This window comes from Carassius carassius, chromosome 41 (genome assembly GCF_963082965.1).
Source record: "Carassius carassius chromosome 41, fCarCar2.1, whole genome shotgun sequence".
Taxonomy (NCBI): Eukaryota; Metazoa; Chordata; class Actinopteri; order Cypriniformes; family Cyprinidae; genus Carassius; species Carassius carassius.
The window spans coordinates 1,777,965-1,803,318 of NC_081795.1; the positions used below are offsets into that span (position 1 = coordinate 1,777,965).

General features: G+C 34.4%; 1 protein-coding gene across 1 annotated transcript in view; it reads right to left on the bottom strand.

The window, feature by feature from the left end:
- Window positions 1-13,129, bottom strand: part of gucy1a2 (guanylate cyclase 1, soluble, alpha 2) — a 30,809-nt gene extending 17,680 nt beyond the window's left edge. The window contains exons 1-4 of the mRNA XM_059533955.1: window positions 12,512-13,129; window positions 9,668-9,729; window positions 8,420-8,535; window positions 5,851-6,659 (exon numbers count right to left, since the gene is read on the bottom strand). Of these exons, the coding sequence (XP_059389938.1) occupies window positions 5,851-6,659; window positions 8,420-8,535; window positions 9,668-9,729; window positions 12,512-12,748 (1,224 nt within the window). The 5' untranslated portion in view covers window positions 12,749-13,129. The remainder of the gene's footprint in view (window positions 1-5,850; window positions 6,660-8,419; window positions 8,536-9,667; window positions 9,730-12,511) is intronic.
- Between the last annotated feature and the right edge of the window lie 12,225 nt (window positions 13,130-25,354).

Consider the following 25,354-nt stretch of genomic DNA (forward strand, 5'->3'; position numbering starts at 1 on the left):
AGTTCAAGCTTCACTGCAGTGGAACCGTTTATAGAACGATACAATAAATATATAATCACCTCCGAGATACAGACATATGCTTCCTCTGGCTTCAACAGATTTCCATAACAAACAGTTCAGGATCAATCACTCTGCATCTCATCACCAGCTAAATCTCAAGACGTGAACACTAGCAGAATAAAGCTAAAAATCTCTCCGTATATTTCTCTGCGGGAGTTAATACCTGAGCACTAATTTGTAAAAACTCACTAAAGTTTCTCATACAAGAGCACGAGGGTGCAGCATTTAAAACTGAATTGAGAATGGCTTTCAAACTCAAGTTCATTTCCTGAGATTGAATTGAACTGAATTTGTACCGAGGTAGAAAAGAAGATGCAGAACTGAAGCTTGAGTTTGATTTTACGCGGATTAATCACAGAATGTTGGCTTATAAAAGGATTGCTTTGAGAACAAAAAGGGGGAAAAATTGATTGATGGATGGAACAATAGAATGACAGAACAAATGATGGATGGACGGACGGATAATGGTACGATGGAATGATAGAATGAATGATGGATGGGTGGATGGATGGACAAATGGACGGATAATAGTATGATGGAATGACAGAGTGAATGATGGATGGATGGATGGATCAACAGAACAAATGATGGAGGGATGGATGGATGGATGGATGGATGGATGGATGGACAGATGGACGGATGGACAAATAATGGTACGTTGGAATGACAGAATGAATGATGGATGGATCAACAAAAAAAATGATGAATTGATGGATAGATGGTTGGAACGATTGAGTGACAGAATGAATGAATGATGGATGGATGGTTGGTAAGAATGACAGAGTGACAGAATGAACACTGGATGGATGATGGATGAATACAACAAATGATGGAAAGATGGATGGATGGTTGAATGGATGGAACGATAGATTGACAGAATGAAAGATGGATAGATGGATGGATGAGACAATAGAACAAATTATGGATGGATGATAGAGGGATGGATTGACGGAATGAGAGAATGAATGATGGATGGATGGTTGGATAATGGATGAATGGTTCGATGAATGAGAGAATGAATGATGGATGGATGGATGGTTGGACGATGGATGAATGGATGGATGGAATGAGAGAATGAATGATGGATGGATGGTTGGACGATGTATGAATGGATGGATGGAATGAGAGAATAATGATGGATTGATGGTTGGACAATGAATAGATGGATGGAAGGATGGAATGATAGAATAAATGATGGATAATGCGTGGATGGACAATGGTTGATTGGAACAATAGAATGAAAGAATGAGCGATGGATGGATGGATCAATAGAACAAGTGGTGGATGGATGGATGGTTGGAATGACGATAGAATGAAAGAATGAACACTGGATGGATGATGGATCAATTGACCAAATGATGGAGAGATGGATGGATACAATGAATGATGGATGGATGATGGATGGAATGTCAAAACATGATGGATGGATGGTTGGCCAATGAATGGATGATCAATAGAACAAATAGAACCAATGATGGATGGATGGATGTTTGGAATGGTAGAATGACAGAATGAGTTCCAATGAATGATGGATAGACGCATGGTTGGATCTATGGATATATAGAATTATAGACAGAATGATGGATAGATGGTTGGATGAATGGAATGATAGAAAAACAGAACAAACTATTGAAGGATGGAGAGATGGATGGATGGAAAGGGAATGTATGATAGACGGACAGATGGATAGATAGAAGGATGGGTGGATGGAAGAATAGATTAATGGAAGCACATTTCATTACTTTGATGAATAAAATAATATTCAGGATGAACATGGCTGTGAGACAACAGACACTGCTAGTCTAGTGACAGAATCAGCGCACAGATTTACCGCTGAATCTAACAATTTGATTACAGTTCATAATCAGTTTGTCTCTGCAGACGCTACAGGTGCAGAGATCAGACACGCTGATGCAACTCACACCTGACTTTCATTGCATCATCCGTTCCTCTGTTTAATTATTTATCTTCTCTTGATTCAGACCTTGCAAATGTAGCAGTGTTTTACATGACAAGACAACAAACGGCTTTCTGTGACATACTAAAACACATCTACACCAATCAGATTTGACGACACAATTCTTCAAAGAACAACAGATTAAAGAGAACGAGGGCTGAAGAGGGGAGCTTTAAAAAGACAATTGCACTCCAGAGCGCGACGAGGTGCTAATCAGAGATAGAGTGTTACAATTCATATTTCTGAGTATGCACTGAATACTAGATTTGGGACCTTCTACCAAATCATTCAATAGCTTCTAGATAGCATTAAGCTCTTTGTCACATTCAGTTTGCATCTGCATCACGGTTATTACCATTAACTTAAACTAAATAGTTAATATTTGAAATAAATAAATATATAAATCTTAAAATATATATATATATATATATTAATTAATATCTTAGATATTTTTGTAAACTCAGAAGAATACATAGATATTAGAAGAAAAACTAAACTTTGAAATGACTAACTGAAATAAGTTTAAGTATGTAAACTAAACTAAAATGAAATGCAAAATGAGAATATTAAAATTCTAAATATTATACGGTATATAAAAAAATACAAAAAAAAAAAAAGTTCTGCATGAACGTTGGTCAATATTTATTGAAAGTGTAAACCGTTAAACAATTCAGAAATAAAACTGGCAGATTTTACAAAGTATTTTTAACACAATATGAATTTAGATGCATCTCGTACACTAATTAATTAATTGATGCTAATTGGTTTCCAATTTTTGTTGCATCATACCAGGGTATTATAATTATAGTTGGCAAAATCCAAAAACATAAAAAATAGCTGTTATTTTAAACCAAGTAAATGTTAACTGCAATAAATATGTGAATTTAAAACACTTTAACTTGTTATATTTCATGTAACTGCCAGGGAAACGTTTCTCATTTTCATTTTGTTTAGTTTGATAAAATAACTAAAAATGAAAAAAAATAATAATAATATAAACTATATATAGAAATAAAAAGTAACAACAAAATAACTCAAACGCAATAAAAAGTAACTAAAGACATTAATAATATTTATTCTTATAATAATAATAATACTAATAGTAAAATAATTAATACTACTATAATAATACCACTGTGAAATGTAATGTGATAAAACAAAATTGTAACCTTCTCATGACAATGAATGCAGCTGTCCACACTGTTGATTATAATCTATTTTTGTTGCAATGCATCACGATTTCTTAGTGCTGACATAGTGTTTATTCATATCTGTTCACATTTATCATCCTCAGTCCAGTAACCAGCTTCAGCGCGCACACACACACACACACACACACACATCTTGAAGAAAAGTGCTTTGTTTCTCCTAACACAATCACCACTGTACCCCGGAGCGAGGCACTGATGTCTCCAGCGGGACGGCCTGTTCCTGCGATCAGCACCCTGCAACTTACTCTGGGTAAAAATAAAAGCTCCTGCTAAATGACACGGAACGAGATGAAACTCTGGCATTTATTTCAGTGTTGGTGAGCACAAAGTGAGTTTCAGTTCTGATGTGACAGCAGGAAAAATAATGCAAAATGCGAATAATACAATCAATGTCATATAATCATGCATAGCTAGGATTACACAATAAAAAGGCAGGATTTTATGAAAAAGTACACAATCCAATAACAGGAAGTCAGTTAGACTTGATGTATCCAGTAATTGATATGATTTTGTATCTATAATCTAAAAATTAAAAAAGGTGGAAAAAATGCATAGTAATAGAGTAAAACTGTTTAGAAAAATGTTAATGTTAATTGATATAAAGCTGAAATAAAATAAAACAAAATGAATATGGTCAATTTCCCTATTCAGAAATTCATATTATATTTTTTTAAATATTTTATATTCTATTACGCTCTTGGAAATATTAGTACATTTAATGTTTTTAAAGATTTCAATAACACTTAAATCTGGGTTCTGTGTTTTTTTTTTATGAAGCTGAATTATCTATTTTTACTTATTTTATTTCAGCTAGACGCCACGGCATTGTTTCTTATTTTCTTTTAGTTTAAGTACTAAAATAACTAAAGCTGAACCTGAAATAAAACTTTATAAAAATATATAGCATAATAAAGATATAACTAAAAATAAAAAGAAAACAGATAAAATAATCACAAATATTAATACAACAATATTTATTTTTAAATTAAAATGTTAAAAATATAATAATATAAAAAATTAAATTAAACAAAAATAAAATTGAAATGAAAAAATAAAATAAAAAATAAAAACCAAGTTAAAATATTAATAAAAACTATAATAGTATCTGGTGGAACTAAAATAAAACTGTGTCAACTTTGTCGAATTCTTTTTTATTACATTTGAATGTTTTAATTAAATAACACTTAAATCTGATTTCTGAAGCAAAACGGTCTTGTATCTCTTTCTTTTTGAAATTCTTCAATAAGATTCACAGTTGACAAATCAAAAAAATATATTATTTTTATTTTCTTAGATTTACATTTGCTGTGCAAATGTATTACGTGCGTCTTTATTTCTCTAAAGCTATCTATAAAGCTTTACAAACTACAGATAAAATCTCTTTAGTGAATAGATAACCTCTCCAAGTTGAGCGACATCAGATCATAAACTGCAGCTCTGTTCAATCATTTCACAATCATTAATAACTGATTTACATACGGATCATTGTAAATGTAAATTAGCTTTAACACATCTGGACTCAAGTTGAGAGTTGACTTTGCTCTTTATTTTGTTGAACCAGCGCTGAAATCTTTCTTGAGATGTGAAAATGAGAAGAAATACGAAAGTTTTTTTTTTTTGTAATTATATTAACTTTTGTCAGTTTTGTATATTTAATATTTCTAAATAGTTTTATTTCTGTTAATAAGTTTTGTAATTCAACCTAAACCTGTTTCAGTTATAACTCAAAAATTTTTAAGTAAAATTTGTATGTGTTTATTTATTATTTCAACACATTTTTAGTAGTTTTAGTTACTGATTACAACAATGAACTCAAAATTCTGACTTCTGAACTTCTGAAATTTGCTTTTTTTGTTGTTGTTGTTGTTGTTGTTTTTTGCTATTGTAAATTTTTTCTATTACATAAAACTATTTTTATTTTAAGATAGTATTGACAAACTCACAATATTACCTTTTCCAACCAATTAGGCAATCAGTTAATTTTGTCTGGTATTTTCTGTTGGCTACAATCAGAACAAGCAATGTACTGTTTGTGAATGAATCATTTTTGAGTCGATTCATTTTAATGAATCATTTAAACAGATTACAAAAGAGTCTGAATCAGTGTAAAAACATCAGTTCAGTTTATATTTATTACAGTCAATTGCCATGGCTACGTTTTAAAAAAAATTTATTTTTCAGATTTATTTCAGTTTTAAAAATGCATTTAAATGTTACATTTTTTAGTTTCAAGATTGTAATTTTAGTAATTAAACTTATTTAAGTTAGCTGCCAATACAACATTTTAAAATATTTTTTTTTTCAACTTCTATTTTATTTTAATAAATATTTTTTTAATGTTTTTTTATTTTATTTTTTTCACAAATCCTGAATGAATCATTTTTGAGTTGGTTCCTTTCAATGAATCGCTCAAACGGATTGCAAAATAGTCTGAATCTGTGTAAAAAATTAAACGTAATCAGCCAAATTATTGCTGACTAAAATATGACGTTGCTTAAATCATTATATTTGGACAGTTGTTGAACTGAAAGCATTGGGCAGAACATGCTGTTGAGTTAATAAGAGCATGTTTTGCACCTAAACAAACACAAATTCACATTTTTACCAAAAAGATTCTCTTACCTTCTCTCTGCTGTCGAGTGCCGATCCGTCAGGTCGTGTACGAATGGTGAACGGCGTGGACAGCCGGAGCAGAATGTTCTGGAAGGAGCAGGGGATTCTGGGAGAAACCAGCTCAAAGCTGGTGCTGAAGGTGAGCGTCCGGTGCGGGTCGCTCTTGGCCTGTTTCCGAAGCCCCTCCCCGACCTGCAGGACCTCCATGTTGGGTCCCAGAACCAGGTGAAAGGGAAAGGCCCGGCAAAACGTGCTCAGACTGATGCGCAAATCCAGCGGCGAGCGCGATAGCTGGCGAGATCCGGTGGCGGTGGATGCAGGTTGAGTCCGAACCTCTCGAATGAGGAAGGACAAACAGGTGGGGGATGAAGATGATGGCGCGGATGGAGATGAAGAGGGGGAGGAGTCAGCAGAGAGCTCACTGTCCTCATTGGACGTATGCAGCCACGTGGGAGGAGCCTCCTCCACAGAAACTTCTGATTGGTAGATGCGCCGGGCGGCGGCTCGGATCAAACCCGGCATGGCCACGCCCACAGTAGGGTCAGGGTTGAAGCAGTGGAGGAGGAGACTCCGTCCCACGTCGCTCTCCGCATTCGTCTCTTCGCTCTCCTGAGGAGCGTCTTTGCATAGGAAAGATGGAGCCTCGGAAGACGCTCGGCGGCCGCAGGACGTTCTGATGTGTTCTAGAAGTGCATCGAAACCGTTGAAGAAGTCCTGCAGGTTTCCTCCGAGAGCTCGCAGAACCCTCTCGTTCTCCTCCAGACACAAACCAAAGAACTCCTCCCCAAATCGGCCACGAATGTCGGCAAAGTCCACGCCTGTAAAAATAAATTATGCAAAATCTTTTTTCACTTTGCTTAATAATGATTTAATAAAAAAAAAATACTAGTTTATATAAATATATGTATATGTTGATATATATTGAATTATAAATTTAATTAAAATGCATAAAATGTTTTATAAGTGTTCATTTCTTAAAATATATATTTCCATTTCACATAAATGCTGTTCTTTTGAACTTCTGCGGTCCTTGAAAAATAAAATGTATCAGTTTCCAAAAATAAAATATATATATATTGAGCAGCACAACTGTTTTCAACATTGATAATAATCAGAAATGTTTCTTGAGCAGTAAATCAGTATATCAGAATGATTTCTGAAGATCATGTGACACTGAAGACTGGAGGAATGATGCTGAAAATACAGCGGAGCATCACAGAAATATATTACATTTTAACAGATATTCACATAGAAAAACAGTTATTTTAAATTGTAACTATATTTCACAATATTATTAATTTTATTTACTGTGTGTTTAATAAAATAAATCCAAACAGTCTGTAAGCTTGTTTCCACCATAGGATAAAAAATAAAAAGGGTAAATGCAACTTTGTATCTCACATTCTGACTTTCCTCTTAGTATTGTGAAATAATTATTCAACTGTGAGATATAAATTGCTAGAAAAAAGTCAGAATTGTGAACTAAAATTTCAGAATTACCTTTTTTATAAATTCCGTGGCAAAGAAAGAAAAAGAAAAAAGAAAACAGAATTATGAGAACTAAGAATTGCAAGATGTAAAATTAGAATTCAGAAGGAAAAACGCCAAAATTGGTAAAATTCCAAATGTGGATTCTAAAAAAAAGAGAGAGTTTTGAGATATAAACTCAGAATTCCAAAAAAAAAAAAAAAAACATTAAAAAATCTTATCAACCCCAAACATTTGAACAGTGGTGTATATAAATGAATTCATGTTTGTGTTATAGAGTAACCTTTGAGTAAAAGCAATGCAGCACTTGAGAGGTAATACAGTATGCTGTTGAGTGGCTTATTGCTTTTATAAACGTAGCAGCATTGCGTTATAATATAGAATGTACAGTCATGTACATTTACATCAGAATGAACATGGCTCATGCAATCTGTATTTAGCAGAACTATCTGTTTTATAAACATGCATTCACATAACGATGGAAAGTTTAAAGGTCTGCCCCCAGCGAAACCACTGGATTACCAATATAATCAATCGCTGCAGTATAAGCGCATCGTGAAACACTGCGTCTCTGCTGCATAAAAGCGAGATGCGCTGTAGTTTTAGCTGGGCAGGGCTCAGTTCAAATGGCTCATTGCGGTTTATTTATAAACTTGTTCTCGTTAGGGATGGCAGAGTTAGTATCTTAGCAACAGCTCGGGAATGGAGACTGCAGCAATGGAGGGAGTTTTTAGGAAAGTGTATGTGAGTGTGTTTTGAGGTCAAAGTTTTGCTGTTTTGTGTGTGTGCCCTAAAGCTGCACAATTTGGTCAAAAAATCATGAGAAATATTGCATTTATGATGCAAAATAAAGCTAGAGCACTTGTGTTGTCAATGCATGCTAAAAGTCACCACTCTACAGACAAAAAAACCCAAAAACAAAATATTGAGCCAACATAAAAAAAGTCACATGCATGCTTGAGTATGCATAGTATACTCTGAAGTATGCATGATATATACTGTATTTATTAAATTAAACTGCAGCCTTTTAAGGATTAATAATTGCACAATGTCATATTGATTAATTGCACAGCCCTAAGTGTATAATTACCTAAAACAGTTGCTGTGTATTTCAGTATTCCTGAGATGTCAGTCTGGCTGTCACAGCAGGAGTTCTCAAATAAACACTTCTGCTCTTCTGACAAGCTTCGTACAAACTCCTGTCCACTGCAAGAGGAAGAGACATCTTCGATTAACACTTAACATAAGAGTTAGAAAAAAAAGGGTAACCACAATATCAAAAGAAAACATTATAGCTCAAAGAGGTTTCTCTTTCATATCTCAGGAGAACTGAAGATCTTAATTTCATACGTTTACATTTGCATTTCAACTCTGTCTAAGATATTCCTATGGATGAATATAAACAGAAATAAATGAGGCCCTCAAAAAGTATTTGGATGTTTAAGTCACACTTATAATTGTTTGCATGTCAAGTCATGATAAGTGTATTTTTATAGCACTTTTCATAATACACACTGTTTCAAAACAGCTTTACAGAAAATCATAATGCTCATATTTAAAATAAAAGCTGGGAGATAATATAATTACACTTTATGACAATATAAACAATCTAGCAGATGATATTTGCTACATAGTTTATATCACCTTATGTGCAGTTGAAATGTGCTTTATAGTATATAATGGGTGTCATTGCATTTGTATAAAATTTCAAACCAAGTATAATTTATTGTAATGAAAACAGCCCATATTTTACAAGCAACAACTTTTGACAAAAACATTAATTTGAAACAGTTAACCATTAGATCTAGCGTTCAAATTGGATTACTTTGTTTTGTTATTTTGCATCACATGAAAATTCACTGTACTGTAAGAGCATCCACCTTATTTTGCAAAGAAGTAAACTACTTTCTGTGAATGTGCGAGATTACGAATTATTTACCTGCTACAGGTGAATAATTTAAAAGCGCAATAAAGAGTAAAGAATAATTGCTCCACAAACCAGCGTGTTTATGATTATGATAATACAGTAAAATTATATAATAACAAATACCAATTTGCAAAATTAAGCAGCATAAAGGACAAGTAAATATGTCACCGGAAGTCTTGCACATTCAATTATAAAAAGCCGTGCCAATACTTACGTTAAAATTAAGGTGGATTTAAGGTGGAGCTATAAAATTATGCGAGTGAGTTCATATGAAGACTTCTGCCTTTTTTTTTTTTGGAGACTTTGGTATGTTAGTATATTTTGGAGACAATTCTTCTGAAACTCTATTTTCTCATTACTCTCTAAGAGAAACAACTGAGATGTCATTTCTCTCAGTTAGGAGTGATGTACCTGATTTCCCTCTGTCTGTAAATCTCCACCGTTCTCTGCAGGGCCAGCTGAATTGTCTGGGTCTAAAAAGAAGAAAAACAATGCAGTCAGAAGTTGTTTCCCCAGATTCACGAGTGACATTATACAAAGACACGATATAGCTGGTAGACAACAGCACTCTCATCGCACTTGTCCAAACACTGCTCTGCTTCTAGAGCTCCATTCACAGGATCTAATTAAAACGGATAAAAAGAAAACATCAGCCACAACTGAATCAAAAGCGACTAAAGCAACTGTATGTGTTTCAAAATCGCTCCCACTCTCCGTCAAACGTCTGTTCTGTGAGTAAGTTTAGTAAGAGGGTACGAAATTCCACGAAAAGTGTGGATTGCTTTATGGCAACAAAAAATGCATGTTTAATTATGAATGTGTTTTACGACAGTGAATTCGAATCGCATAATTGTATGGGGGCTCCAAAGTCACAAAAAATACATAAAACTACATGCAGTTGGTTAAAAAAAAAAAAAAATTATCAATGGAAATTCATTGATGCCAGATTCATTCGATCACACATATTAAAAATGTAGACTGTAAAAAAATAAATAAATAAATTCAAAGTTGTAAATAAAATTAACATTTGCATGTACATATTACTTTAGTGTGTTACTTGCCATTTCTTTGTACTTGTGAAATTTACCAGCAATTTCTAGTTTCTACGCCACTTTTTTTATTAGTAATAAGTCCCACAAAGCTGCAGTTTAAGTTCTAAATATCTTGAATGGAGTAAACAGTGATGGTAAACTCTATTGGATTTGTCTGTTTGGGCCATGTTTGTGTGATTTGGCCCTTTTTAAAGGGATTTACAGAGCTGATCTACCTGTAATAGAATACACCCTTAAGCCTCATCCAGTCAACTGCCTTTATCACGCTTCCACAGCAACAATATTCCAATCACAATCCTTTTAATTTCAGGAAAGCTCATAATAGCTCAAATCCACCTTTATCTGGCCAAATCTGTTTTAGTAATCTCACAGCTGTCTCTCTCTCTCTGGAGAAATTAAACCTGATTTATACTAACGTAACACAGCAGAGAATCATAAGAATTGAAATAAAACGTATTATGGTAATGAGAAGGTGGGGGGGGGGGTTACCTTTATTGTTCTGAAAATATTAATGTCACAGTTCAACTGAAAAAATCTTTCTGGTCTTTAAAGTGGCTTCATTTAGTCATCTGAAATTATTTAATTTCATTCAGCAATGATGCATTAAATTAGCAATAAAGACATTTATGTTGTTTCAGAAGATTTCTATTTCAAATTATGTGAATTTCATCTGTGAATCCTAAAAGATAAAATGTATCAGTTTCCACAAAAATATTGTGCAGCACAACTGTTTTCAGCATTGATAATAATCAGAAATGTTTCTCAAAGCAGCAAATCAGCATATTAGAAAGATTTCTGAAGATCATGTGACACTGAAGACTGGAGGAATGATGCTGAAAATACAGCTTTGATCAAAGGAATACATTATACATTAAAACTGAATACAGAAAACTGAATATTATTACAGAAATTGTAATTCTCAATGCAGATCTCTCTAACACACAAACAAAGGATCAATGTTATCTTCTAAAGAACATGTTAGTGTGTGTTCAGTGAACATTGGTTTTGTCTGATGCCCAAACAGTACAGACATGATTTCAACTGACACGTTTTAATAATATATTTGTAAATGTTGAAATGCATGCTTTAGAAGTACTTGCATTGTTAATTCATGTTAACCAATGTAATTAACTAATGTGCACAAACGGAGGATTATTGTAAAATTAAAAAAAGGAAATCAACATGTTTTATATAATCCAGCTAAAACACATACACACATTTTGGATTTAGGCCATTGGAGCAGTTGGTTTGCTATGAACCACATTTTTAAATCTAGTACAACACACACACACAAACACACTCAGTATATCTACTGAATGCCAGGACAAGAACATTCTGATGCAGAGATACATGCTCTGCGGTACAGTGTGTTTCTTTAAGACCCAAACTCACCAGGGACCACTGTACCGAGAGGTTCTCCTGCCCTTTCACGCACACACACACACACACACACACACACACACACACACACACACACACACACACACCCATCTGAACGTGCTAAGCGCTGTTCTGCTCCACACGAGACAGGATGAATATGTAAGCATACATGCTGAAACACACACACACACACACACACACACACAGCAGGGCCTGAACAACCACAGCACGCTCTACATTGATTCCCCATTCACACACACACACTATAAATGTAAGACGGTGTGAGGGATGGACTCTCAGACATCTGCACTGTCACCAGTTTCTGCTGTTCGGAGATTTACGAGCCGTGTAATCCGCTCTCACGCACCGAGTCAAATCCATCATCATCATCAGTTCTCTAACAGCATCTACACTAGTAATACTGGTGCACATGGTTAAAAAGAGAGCAGATGTATTTGCTGGTGACAGATTATGTCAACCCTTACAGTAATCATGAATATTCTCTATAGAACCATAGATAGATAGATAGACACCACCATTCCATCTATTTATCTATAATATATGCAGTCTATTCTATATTTAACAGGAAAACATGTGCTTTATGCCTAAAATATCTTATATATACTGTACATACTATGTGTATGCATCTGTCCATCATCTGTACACAAACATACACTATAAATCATCTGTGATTTTATTGTGTATAAACACCCACAGTATTTTCTCTTAAGAAACATGCATATATATGTATATATATATACACACACAGCCTTGTGCATTACTCTCTTGTGTGTTGTGGATGGTTGAGTATAAGACACGGTACCGTCGGTGAAGTGAGGCGTCTCAAACTCTCTCCGAGCGAGTCCAGATTGACGCGTTTACGCCGGGCGAGCCTCCTGCTGACGGCCGCGTCCTCGAACGGACACGAGAGCGTCTCCACGGGGCTCCTGCCGTTCCAGAAGACGCGCGAGAACGGGCACTCTCCGTCCTCCCCGGGGCTCTCCAGGTAGTCCGAGCCCATGGAGCTGAAGGATTCGGAGGAGATCTTCCGCGAGGACATGCTGCTGCCGATGCGGCGGACTCATCAGACGCGCAGGCGACACAGAACCATCGCGGAACCGGGACGCGCGCGGCAGCCGCGAAGGAATCCCGAATAAACGCAGCAGCAGCAGCAGCGATCGGGGGGAGCACCGGATCACCAAGTGCGCAAAACCCAGATTCTGTCCGCGTGGGTGTGGGGTGAGAAGCGGGGTGTTCGTATTACCGAATCCCGCCGGTGACCCAGCAGCTCCGTAGACCGACGCAGACTCCCGGAGACCTCATGACCTGTCCGTCCGTGCGGGTTTGACGCGGAGAGAGTCACTCCAGATGCGCTTAAATGCGAGAAATAATCCGCCGCACAGAACTAATAAACAGCCAATCGGTTAACATACAGCAAAAAGCATCGAGAGAGAGAGAGAGAGAGAGAGAGAGAGAGAGAGAGAGAGAGAGAGAGAGAGAGCGCGCGCGAAAGGGATGCTGTTCACACTTAATATTACAGTGGTCATGTTAAACGTGCAAGTATAGGCACTGTACGTACTTTTTAGGAGATTTTAGGTTCAACTGAGCATGCTGTAATGACATGCACTAACAATTATTCTATTCTAAAAGTCAAAACAGGTCTACATTAATCAGAATTTGGATACATTTATAAACAGCTCTGGGTCCTTCGTGATACAGGTTTTTCTGAAACGCTTGATCACAGCAGCATGTTTTGGAGTAATGCAGAGACATTTTGTTTAAAATCATTAAAAAAAAACACACAATACATAGATAGACAAAAGCACCTTAGGAATCTCGTGACCTATATTTTTGAACTCACACGTCCTGTTGTCAAGAGCAAGAATGATAAATAAATAATTGATTCAATTATTTTGCAGAATAATTAGTAACACACAATTAAACATGACATTTTGAAACAGAGAGAGTCCAAACAGCTGATAAAAACATTCAAATAATCCACAGCACTCCAGTCCATCAATTCACATCAGGAGAAGACAAAAGCTGTGTGTTTGTATGGGGAGAAAAATCCATCATTGCAACATTTGAACTTCAAACTGTTGCTAAAATACAAGACCGCTATCCATAATAATGATTCCACCATTGAAAAAGTTGTGAATCAGGAGAGAAATCTGCACAGACCAATGTTTAGCCTACATGTGAAAACAGTCCAAAACAGCTCCGGACAAATGTGTGGTGAATTTTGATGTGAGAAACAACAGGAGATGGACTTTTCACTGGAGGAAGAGTTATCATGGATTTTGGACTCGGAAAACACTTTAGCTGGAAGCAAGTACTTGTGGATTAATGTGATGTTTTTTATCAGCTGTTTGGACTCTCATTCTGACGGCACCCATTCACTGCAGAGCATCCACTGATGAGACACTGATGCAATGCTACATTTCTCCACATTTCTTTATCAAATTATAATAATATGAGGTTTAACATTTTAAATAATCATTTAAAACCATTTGTGTTTGAATGCTACATTGACCTGGATGATTACAACCCTTCACAAGGAGTGTTCTGTTCACCCAGATAGCGAGAGAGAGAGAGAGAGAGAGAGAGAGAGAGAGAGAGAGAGTCAGGTCATGTTAGCAGGGGTGAAGGTTGAAGGCTGTGTGCCTCTCTCTCTCCCCCCGATGCCTTCGGGATATTTCTCTTCTCTCTTTTTGTCCTTCACTCTTCTCCCAGCATTCCTCTTTCCGCTCCTGAGTCTGACCCACTTTCCCTCTTCTGTCTGTTTCTATTCACATATTAACACAGGAACAGCCTTGTGTCTGTCTGCGTGCGTTTTTTCTTACAAACTGAAAAAACATTATTTACCATTTATTGTGCATGGATGCAATGACAATCTAAGCAACTGGGTTCAAATTAAACATTAGAGATAAAGCGTGCTGTATGCCACTAGTATCAGCAATCAGAATTGCAAAAATTAACTTCAAACTGGTTTCCATGTGCAATTGTTCAAGAACAGATAGTCCTGCTACCCAATTCATGCTATTTGTGCTTTTTTTGGGCTGTGTATTTGCAGGACCTGTTCGGAAACCTCTCTGGAAACAATCTTTATTTTAGTAACTGAGCTTTGTAACAGAGGCACAAAAATCACAAACTTCGCCATTTATAAATTGCAATGTGAAATTTGAGCAAGGACAAAAATGTAGCACAAGATTTTATGTCATCCTGAGGGTTTAAAGTTGACATTTTTGACATTTTCATTCAAAATTATCTTCAAAAAAGAAAAGAAAAAAAAGAAACGTGTGAATTGTCCAAAAAAATAAAAAAAGATCCTATAACATGCATTTAGAAAATATGTTGAACTTAAATTTAATGCCAACTGTAAAAATAAGAAAGAATGTGAATCTGATTATATAATTATAATCTGATTGTATATATCTATCTATACACACACATATATACAGTATGTATATATTAATGAATCAAACTGAAGACTAAGACTAAATTTACTACTCAGTACCTGGAGCTCTAAACTTACAGCTCATTAATTATATAGCAAAATATTGCTCACATTTTCAGTATTTAGCAATATTCACAATGCTACACTGCTGTTTATTAGTTGTGTTACCTGTGTGTGGCATGGACTGAAGAACGCCTTCAGTGTAAATCCAATGGAGATCTCTGGCAGTCTGTGTCTGTGCAGCACTGTATGACAAATTGTGCAATTCAGCATTTTAATTATTTCTGTGCGTCTGTGTGTTAATGTCTGAAATGCCACATGACTGAACAATCAAACACCCACATTACAGGGACCTCCACGCTCACCTGTGACCCCTGAGCGATCTGTGATAGAGCTGTTAAACACCCTCATAAAACATCAGCTCGTCTGCTGTTACAGACCAAGCACCGCTGTCCATCTGACCTCAACACAACAGCTGCTCTCCTGATGACACTACATCAAATACAAAACATGCCTATTAATGTTCAAGCAGAATGACCTTTATATAGCCATCTTTTTTTAAAGCTAAAAACTAATGGAAGCTTCTTTCCTCCCACTGTAAAAAAATACATGTTTAAATAATGACTTTTTTCTCTCACAATTCTGTTTCTGTCTCACAATGACTTGTGAGATGTTACCTTAATCCTGAGAAGAAAAGTCCAAATTGTCCAAAAGAAAAAGTGCCAGAATTTTTACTTCACAATTACTTAAATTAATGCGATATTTAAGCAAATAATTATTAGGAGAAAAAAAAGCCAGAACTGAAAAAAAAAAAAAAAAAGATTTGCAAGGAAAAAAGTCTGACTTGTGAGCTAATTACAGTCACAATTACATTTTTTTTTTCCATGATGGGAACGAAAGTAAGTTCAAGTAGGTTCAAGTTCAAAGGAAAAAGTAAAAATTGTGAGATATAAACTCTGAATTGCAAGGGAAAAAGTCTTGCAGCTGGGCAAAATTGATCCAAACATTTTATAACATCAGATTATAAAGCCAGAGCACATAATCATCTGAGCAGCTGGAGGTCTTGTAATATTTTATTATGAGTTTAATTGCTCATGATTTACAACACTGGATAAGAGCAGGTAAAACTGGACTAAGTATCACACGTGACAGCAGTAGACACACACACGAATAATTCAAAATTAGATTGAGGAGGAAACCAAACATTTCCTGGGTTTATATTTAATAAAAAATAAAAAATAAAGTTTTTTTTGGTTTAGATTTGACAATGTTCTAGACATTTTACTACACATGACAAGCGCTCTAAAATAAAACAATTTTATAGAGTTCAGAAAGCACACTGTCTCAGAGTGTCTAGCTGTCGGTCTTTGTGCAGTCTAATGCTTTCCACCACTGAGCGAACTTCAGAAGTTCTTACACCATCGTCCCGGTTCCAGGTCCTGCATCCCGCCCAGGACTTCCTGAATGAGACAGAACAAATCTCAGTCACTATGTTGACATTAGGGCTGCATTAATTGGGAAAGAAGATCTAACTGCAATTATTCACATTAAAAAAAATGCGGAAACACGAGCGACGTCAAACACTGAGAGAGAGGCAGAAGAATAAAAGACCTCAGGAGAAAACAGGAAGAAAAACACACAAACAAACAAGACAAACACACACACACACACACACACACACTCTCACACACACACACACTCTCTCTCACACACACACACACACACACACACACACACACACACTCACACACACACACACGCATAACACACACGCACAACACACGCAACACACACACACTCACATACACACACACACACACACACAACACACACACACACACGCACAACACACACACGCACAACACACACACACACACACACGCACAACACACACACACACACACACACACACACACACAGACACACACACACTCTCTCTCACACACACACACACACACACACACACACACACACACACACACACACTCTCACACACACACACACACACACACACACACACACACACACAGACACACAGAAGTTTAATGAATGTGTTTATTTAATGTATTTAATATGTATTTAATAATCAACACGAACTGAGTTGTACAAACATCTAAATTGGACTATACCAATTTATCATATAAAGAGTAAAATGGTGGCTGTCATAAAAACTTGTAAACATAACAGATTCATTCAAACTTACATTAAAAATCGAAGACAACATGTTTAGGAAAATATAATGAATATGTAATATAGTGCATTTGTTTAGACTTTTCAAAAACCCCTATGGGAAAAATGAACAGGAAAAACACTTTCAGAATCAAGGCTGCAAAAAATTAAATAAAAATTGTACAGTGACTTTTGTGCTCTGTTGTGATTCAAGTTTGAGGTTGTTTGGTCCAAGTTAATGGGTGAATGTCTCCAAGCTCTCTGGACAGCGGCACACACTCATACGCCATGTGCAATTGTCTCTTTGGATTCATATACAAGTCTCCAAAAACACACAGTCCAACTCCTGAGATGCAAACATGCGCACCAAAGCGCTTCTGAACATCTGTGAGCGAGAGTGAAGGAGAGAGGTAGAGAGAAAGAGAGTCGACTTATCAAATGCTTATATTCATTTAATTACTGATTATTCATGTCAGTAGCACAAATAGATGAGTATACTGTATATACATGAGCGCATGTGTTTGTAATGTTTGTACCTGTATTTCGCTCCAGATGTCCTCGTCCAGACCCGTGGCCGCTGTGTGATGCTGGACGGGGACGATCAAACAGTGACCTTTGGTCAGAGACATGCTGTTCGGCGGACACAAGTACACCTGCATGAGAGAAAACAAACACGTCATGTGATTAAAGAAGAGGACAGCACGCTAAAACCTCCAGCCTGTCCCGCAGAACATCTCCTGTTGTCCCAGCTGCACATGGACATATGTATTTTACAATGCTTTTCTCACAATAACTCATATGCATTTCAAAGTCAAATTCTTTATCACCATCCGTCCTCCCCATCATCTGCAAAACACACAAATCCTTTAATACCACAGTTTTGTTTGCATGCAGACTTTTATCGGTTACTTTATCCTACATTTATGTGAGTTTTATCTTGGTTTAAGAGCTTATGAGCCTTACAGCCCAAGGGCCAAATCAGGGGTTCGTAGGTTGATGCTAATAAAAAAAAGCTAATGATTAGTTATACTGAGTGTAAAACTAAAATAAATAAATGAGGCTGCATGATAGTCATTTTATTAAGCGTATCAGCTCATTGTAAATGCAGTAAACTCCATCTCTGCTTCTGCATGTGAGTTTAAAGAGCACTGGGATGCAACAACTGGTAGGTTTACTTTATTTACATATTCGCATAATTTACAACATTTTTGTGGACAGAAGTTAATAGCATTTCACAAAAAACCTAAAGGATCTATAATGTTTAAAGCTCAATGGCTTGAATTTTTTTTTTTTACAAAAAAAAAGTAAAACAAATGTTATTTTTATAATGTGTAGTTAAATGAAATTGCTATTATAGTTGTTATCAAATACTCATTTTTATATTGAATTTTGAAATTTACAGCAGTGAAATATTTTCTTCATTTTTATAATTAGCGCATGTGGCTTATATAATAATAATAATAATACAATAGACATACACTACAATAATAAATGGAAAATAATAATAATAAATAATACAATATAATAATATAAATAATAATACAACATAATAATATAATTATAGAAGACAATAGTAATAACAACAATAATAATAAAATGTATTTATATTTATTTATTTATTATAAATAATAATAAAGTAAGTAAATAAATAAATATGATTAATATTCCTATGATTTAACACTTGTGTCAATGTGGACTGAGACACTATCACAACTAAGTCCAAGCTACAAAGTCAAACCACAAAAATATAAAAAATATAAAAATAAAACACGTTCTAATAAATTATTAAATATTCAATGTATTTACCTACATACCATGTGACCAGTAATTATCACGAAAGAACTGGGAACATGCAACTATGTCATTAAATAACTATTATATTAATATTAAATCTCATTAGGAAGTAAACATTTTAGGATTAAGGGTCCCGGCTTACAATTCCCTATGGCTCTTATACTTAAAAGTATGTACTAGTAAATGTGTATAAAAGTCCAAGGACTGGTGAAAGTCAGACATATTTTGGAAATAGTACACTATTATAGAAGCTTTACACACTATGTTTTGAGGATACCCTAATTATTATGTTGTATAATACACTGGAGTGATAACACAGGGATTGGGAAGGAGCCATGCACTTTTGCGAGTGGAACAGAAGTCAGATGATCTGATTGGGCGGCAGGTGATCATGTAATCTGAATGTGGGACAGGTGCGGGTTCACTGCTAATTGCTGGCAAAGCAGAATCCACAAAACAGCAGCAGATGCACTAACAGAGCTTGTCTATGTCTCTCTAACACACGAGAGAGTGAGAGAGGCAGACAAAGAGGCAATGTATCCGTAGCAAGGGCTGATCTGTGTGGGAGGCGTGTCTGTTCACACTGGCATGTTTGATTGACAGATGGAGAGCAGCCGGGGCCAGAGTGTTAGAGAGTCTGGCTGAATTCAGACTGTGCTTTCAATTCTACATTCATTCTCTGCTTTGATGCTTTCTGACTCCAGCTGGAATGCAAATTAAAAATTCTAGACAGAGTCGAGATAATCATATTTTTGAATTAATTCCACTTTTTAATAACCACATTTTTAATTTAAATGAATCAAATAAATAAATTAGCTAAATAAATAAAAAGCAAAAAACAACAAAGTTGCAAGTTGCATTTCATTATGTAAATAAATGCAAGTGATAAAAAAACAATTTCACATTTTAATTTAACTTAAATTAATTAAATAAATAAATTAAACAATTGAAAAATCAAATGGAGACTTTCAAATTGTAATCATATTAAAACAGTTAAATTATTACGCATAATATAATTATATATAATATATAGTTAACTATACATACATACATACATATATATATATATATATATATATTTATTATATATACAATTAAATAAATAATACAATATTCAAACTAATGAATGAATGAATAATTTAATCAAATAAATAACATCTTTATTATTAATAATTATTATTAAATAAGGTAACATTACAATTATTGTCTCATTTGTTAACATTAGTTAACTACATTAGTAAATATGAACTAACAATTAAAATATTTGTAAAGCATTTATTACATTTAGTTAGTGTTACTTTTAACTTATTAGTACATTATTAAAATTAAAAGTTGTAACTATTAATATTAATTAATGGAGCTGAACTAACATTACGCATTTGTATTTTTATTAACACATTATAAAAGATGAATACTGTAACAAATGTATTGTTCATTAGTAAATGTTAGTTAATACATTACAAAAACAGTAACTAACTGAACTTTTTTGTAATGCATTACTATAAATAAAGTCAAATTACATAAAACCGAAAAGACAACAACAAAGTTGTAAAAAATAATAATAATTCTTGCACATCATTTTGCAAATAAATGCTAGAGATAAAAGTGAGAAAACCAATTAACCATGTAAATATTACAATTAAATGATTGCTGTTTGTTATATTTCAGATTGTGTACATTCTATTAATGTGAGTCAATCAGAAATGTACAAACTACATTTTTTTAAAACATAAAATGTAATAAAACAAAGATGACGATGAAGACATGGATGCAAAACATAAAAGATACCAAGCAAGCAAAGATTTTATGGAAATCGTTAAATCCAGTTGTTAATTCTGTATGCAAATGTTTCAATGACATCATCTCTGTCAGTCAGATTTTGAATAGAGAACATTCTATAAATGTGAGGTCAGTGTTCCAAAAATTCTCTACAAAAGTTTGAATGGAGTCCAGCTGAAACGAATGCAATGTGACGCAGCCCTACATGCAATTACACAAACACATACACATTATCACACAAACACACACACAATTTGGCTGCTGCTACTGGTGAAATTGAGGAAATGAATATATTAATAACACTTTTAGCTGCTATGCCATGGTAACTTGGCAGAGAAAGAGAGAGAGACGGAGAGATGTGCCGCTAAAATGTGCAAATGTTTGTCACTTTTATATTTCTCGTGTCCAAGGCGACTGTGACGTCTCAGTTTCTTAGAATGGATTTTAGTAGAAAATCAGAGAAACACCAAATCACATCAGAGCCAGACTGAGAGATTGATCCTCACCATCTGCTGATGCAGTCTGTCTTACGAGCTCAGACGAATATACAACCGCAGGTTCAGAAACTCATTCCTGATGTATTAAAGCAGCCGCATATTTCTAGACATCATGCATTTTATTGTATTTTTTAACACTGGACTTTAAGATTAAATGTGCTCTAATCTATACAGGCTAATAATAGTAATTCCATTGCTGCTTGTTTGCATGAAGCTAAAAAAGGTCAAGTTTATTGCAATGCATCAGCATTAAAAATAAATGATATCCAGCCAATGTTATTTTAGTAACATTAAGATACAATTAAAATTTTAGTAATTTTGTTTTAACTTTTTTTAATATCTCTATATTGTTTAAATTTTGTTTCAGCTGCAGTTTTATTTATTTTAATACATGAAGTTGAACTAAATAAAATAAGTCTGTGTTTGTTTTAAATAAGTCTATATAGTCTTCATTCATTTAAATTTAATTTATTAATATTTTGGTTTTAGTTATTTTAATACATCAAGTTAAACTAACTTTAAATAAATAATGTTACTTACACTACTAAACATCTTCATACTTTATTTCTGTTATTTTTTACTTTATGTCAAGTAACAAAAATGTTAGTTTTAGTTACCTATAATAACAATTAACGCAATGTTGTTTTATGGTTTTAGTTTTAGTAAACCATAACAACTCTGAATCCAGTTGCTTTTTAAATACAAATCTCAATAGAAATTCACAGACTATTTAAAGTTATTTATAGTTATTTACATTAAATATACATTTTTATACATTATTATAAGTTTATATTTACATTTTAAAATATAAAATTATATTTAAATATATTTAATAAAATATTATTCAAATATATTATTTTGTAATATTTTTAAATAGATGTGCAATTACTTAGCAATGAATATAAAATATATCAATATATTAGTATTTTATATATTAATATACAATACAGCATATTACAATATATTAAAATAACATTTTAATATATTATTTTGTAATAAAAGTAAAATGTATTGTATTTTAAACGTATAATTAATCAATATAAATCTTTATTTTATATTTTTCTGTATTTTTTATTGATTGTCATTCATTGGAGTTTTCTGATTTTCACATACCTTTTTTTTTTATCAAAATCTGTAATGCTTGATTCAAAAGTCTGATTAATTTCAGAGCATATATGTATAAAGAAAAAAACTAAATGGCAAAAAACTGCTACATAATCTAGAGCTAATATGACAATATTGCTTCTAATGTCCTTATTGGTTGCACACAGCAATGATTTGCTCAGTTTCATAAACAAATAACTATTATAAGATAGTTCTTTTCATCTGAGTCAAATTAGGAAACACTGCTCTGCATCTATCACCGAAGAGAAACAACATCTCGGTGTTGAAGTAAAGAGATATTTAAATGACAAAAAGAAAATGCATGCAAAGAATCAAGACAAATTAAAAAGGCCAACAAAGATTTATGAGCATGGGTTACTTTATATCGCACCCTTATTTCTGTCACAAACAGCCCATTTAAAGATGAAGAGGTTATTTAACTGACATGTAAACGCCAATTTGTCTTTGTGACATTTTGGGGTGAATTACATGAAACTGGACACAACTCTGAGAGAAAAGAGACTGAGAAAATGAGTTTTTATGGCCTACGTTAATCTGATCTGACATTACAGAAACCTAAATACTTTCTGCATTCTGCACGTGAAATATAAACCAGTGGAAGATGAATTGTTGTTTGCTGCAAGCATTCACAACACACATTGAATGGACACTCTGCAGAAAAGTTAAATGTCTAGACGGTTAAACAATTACAATATTCCTTGTAGTATATTAGGGCGAAGATCAGATTCCATATAGTCCAGATATGAAGCTCTATTCCATTCTTGATGGTTTAATTACAATTTAATATTCAAAAAGGATGTCTAATCAACTGAATTTAAAAGTGTCTAATAATAATAATAATACCAAAAAACTGTCACCAAAAAGGACATTGCTGGACTGTTGAGAAAATAAGAAAAACTAATGTAGGATTAACTTTGAAACAATTTTCACTCAGAAGTTGCTCGTAAATTTCACAAATACTTACACAGAAATAGTGAGTAAAAATTAAACATGAAATTATGAAGTAGAACATCTGAAAGAGTATTTTCTTGTGATAAACACAAACACACTCATGCAACAAAAGTGCTTATTTTAACACTTTGTTTGCTTGGTCTGAACCCAGTTTAATAGCTGTTTGCATCAAGGTAAAGATAATAAAAGATTACGGTTTTATTTTAAATCACGACAGAAGATTTCGAGATACTTTCTCAGCTTTCTTCGCTTGAAATATAAACCAATGGACGATGAATTATTGTTAACTGCAAGCATTTGCAATACAAATTGTTGTGCAAAAGATGCAAGCAATGCAAAACCTTTCAAATGCAATTTCTGCAGAGATGCACAGCAATGAGGAATGCGTTTTGCTTAAATAGGTCAATTGTATGAATACTAGCAGCCCAGTTTCACAAACTGTTTGCTTGTTTATTTTAACGCTAAACCAGCATTCAAGGCTGTTTCCGAGATGAAAAACAAGTAAAAATACAAAAAAAAACTGAAAAAAAAGAAAGATGTTTAATATCTAGTCAGGATAAAATATGAAAAATCTTCACATGATGCATTTTTAATAGATATTTTTAAAACCAGCATGCTCATTAGGAAATATATTTTTAAATGCAGGGCTGTGTTGTTAAACTGGAAAGAACATATTTTAATTTCATAGATTATTAGACTGACATCTGCATGAACCTTCATGATGTTTGGAGACACAAACGTCTCTCATCTCTTCGATAGACTGCGCTTTCTGCCTCTCCGCCTCTTTCTCTGCTTCTTTCTGTGCTCGTCTCTCCGTCTGGGAGGCCGTCTTCAAAGATCATCCATTCGTCTCTCTAGGAAAGGTCAAACAGACAGAGGCTATAAAAATGAGACTATTCTTGATCGTAGTCGGCGTTTCGGAAAATCTGGGCACAAGTGCGAGGCATCAGCCCTCACCGAACACCACTGACTTCTGGTCGCTCAGAGAGAGCTCTTCAATTCAAATAATAACAGTATTGAAGTTTCCACAAGTGGCTTTACTGTGTAGAACAACAATCACACACTCTCTCTCTCTCTCTCTCGCTCTCTCCTAATCTCCATGTCTTCCTGAAGACTGTGATTACAGAGCACAGCAATGATAGTAATCGGAAAACATTGACCTGTTGTGTGATAAACCGCCTCCATTAATTCTGGAGAACACAAGAGAGAAACCATAAATCTGTTCTCACTAAAAGCAAAATAATATTTGGGGAGACATTAGTGATCTAATAATTAGTAACAGAGTAGGATCTTACTTGGTTAGTACTAGCTGAGCTAGCAGTGGGCGTGGTTTCAGGCTCCGCCTTCCAGGCCTTGTCTCCGCCCCCTAACAGACGCTGGGCCTCCACTCACTACAGAGTCCTACAAACAAATATGTATTGACACAGAAAAAATATAATTTTGTACTAAAACAATCACAAGAAATATAATCATGCAACCTGAAATACCTGGAGAAAATAAAAATCCTCTTTCCCAAACGTCTCTTTAGTCTAGAGAGAGATACAGAAACAGCAGAAGTGGTGATTTCTGTAAGCTGATAAGCATTATGGCCTGTTTAAATTCTAATGACATATTTGTCCGCTGCATCCGTCTGCTAGACAGGGTTGTGTGTGTGTGCTGAGGTGATAACGGTTTGTCAGGGTTAAGGCAGACTAAGGCAAATGTGTGCACAGAGAAACCCAACACAGGTGACAGAGAGATACCAGACACAGTGTGTGTGCTGAGATCTGGACACATCAGAGACTACGCTTGCAATAGCAAACTACTCTCATGCTATTTCTGCAGTTTGAGGATTTTCTATTTTCACAAACAAACTGAACGACCTCCTATATTTAAACAAATGTGCAGTACATCA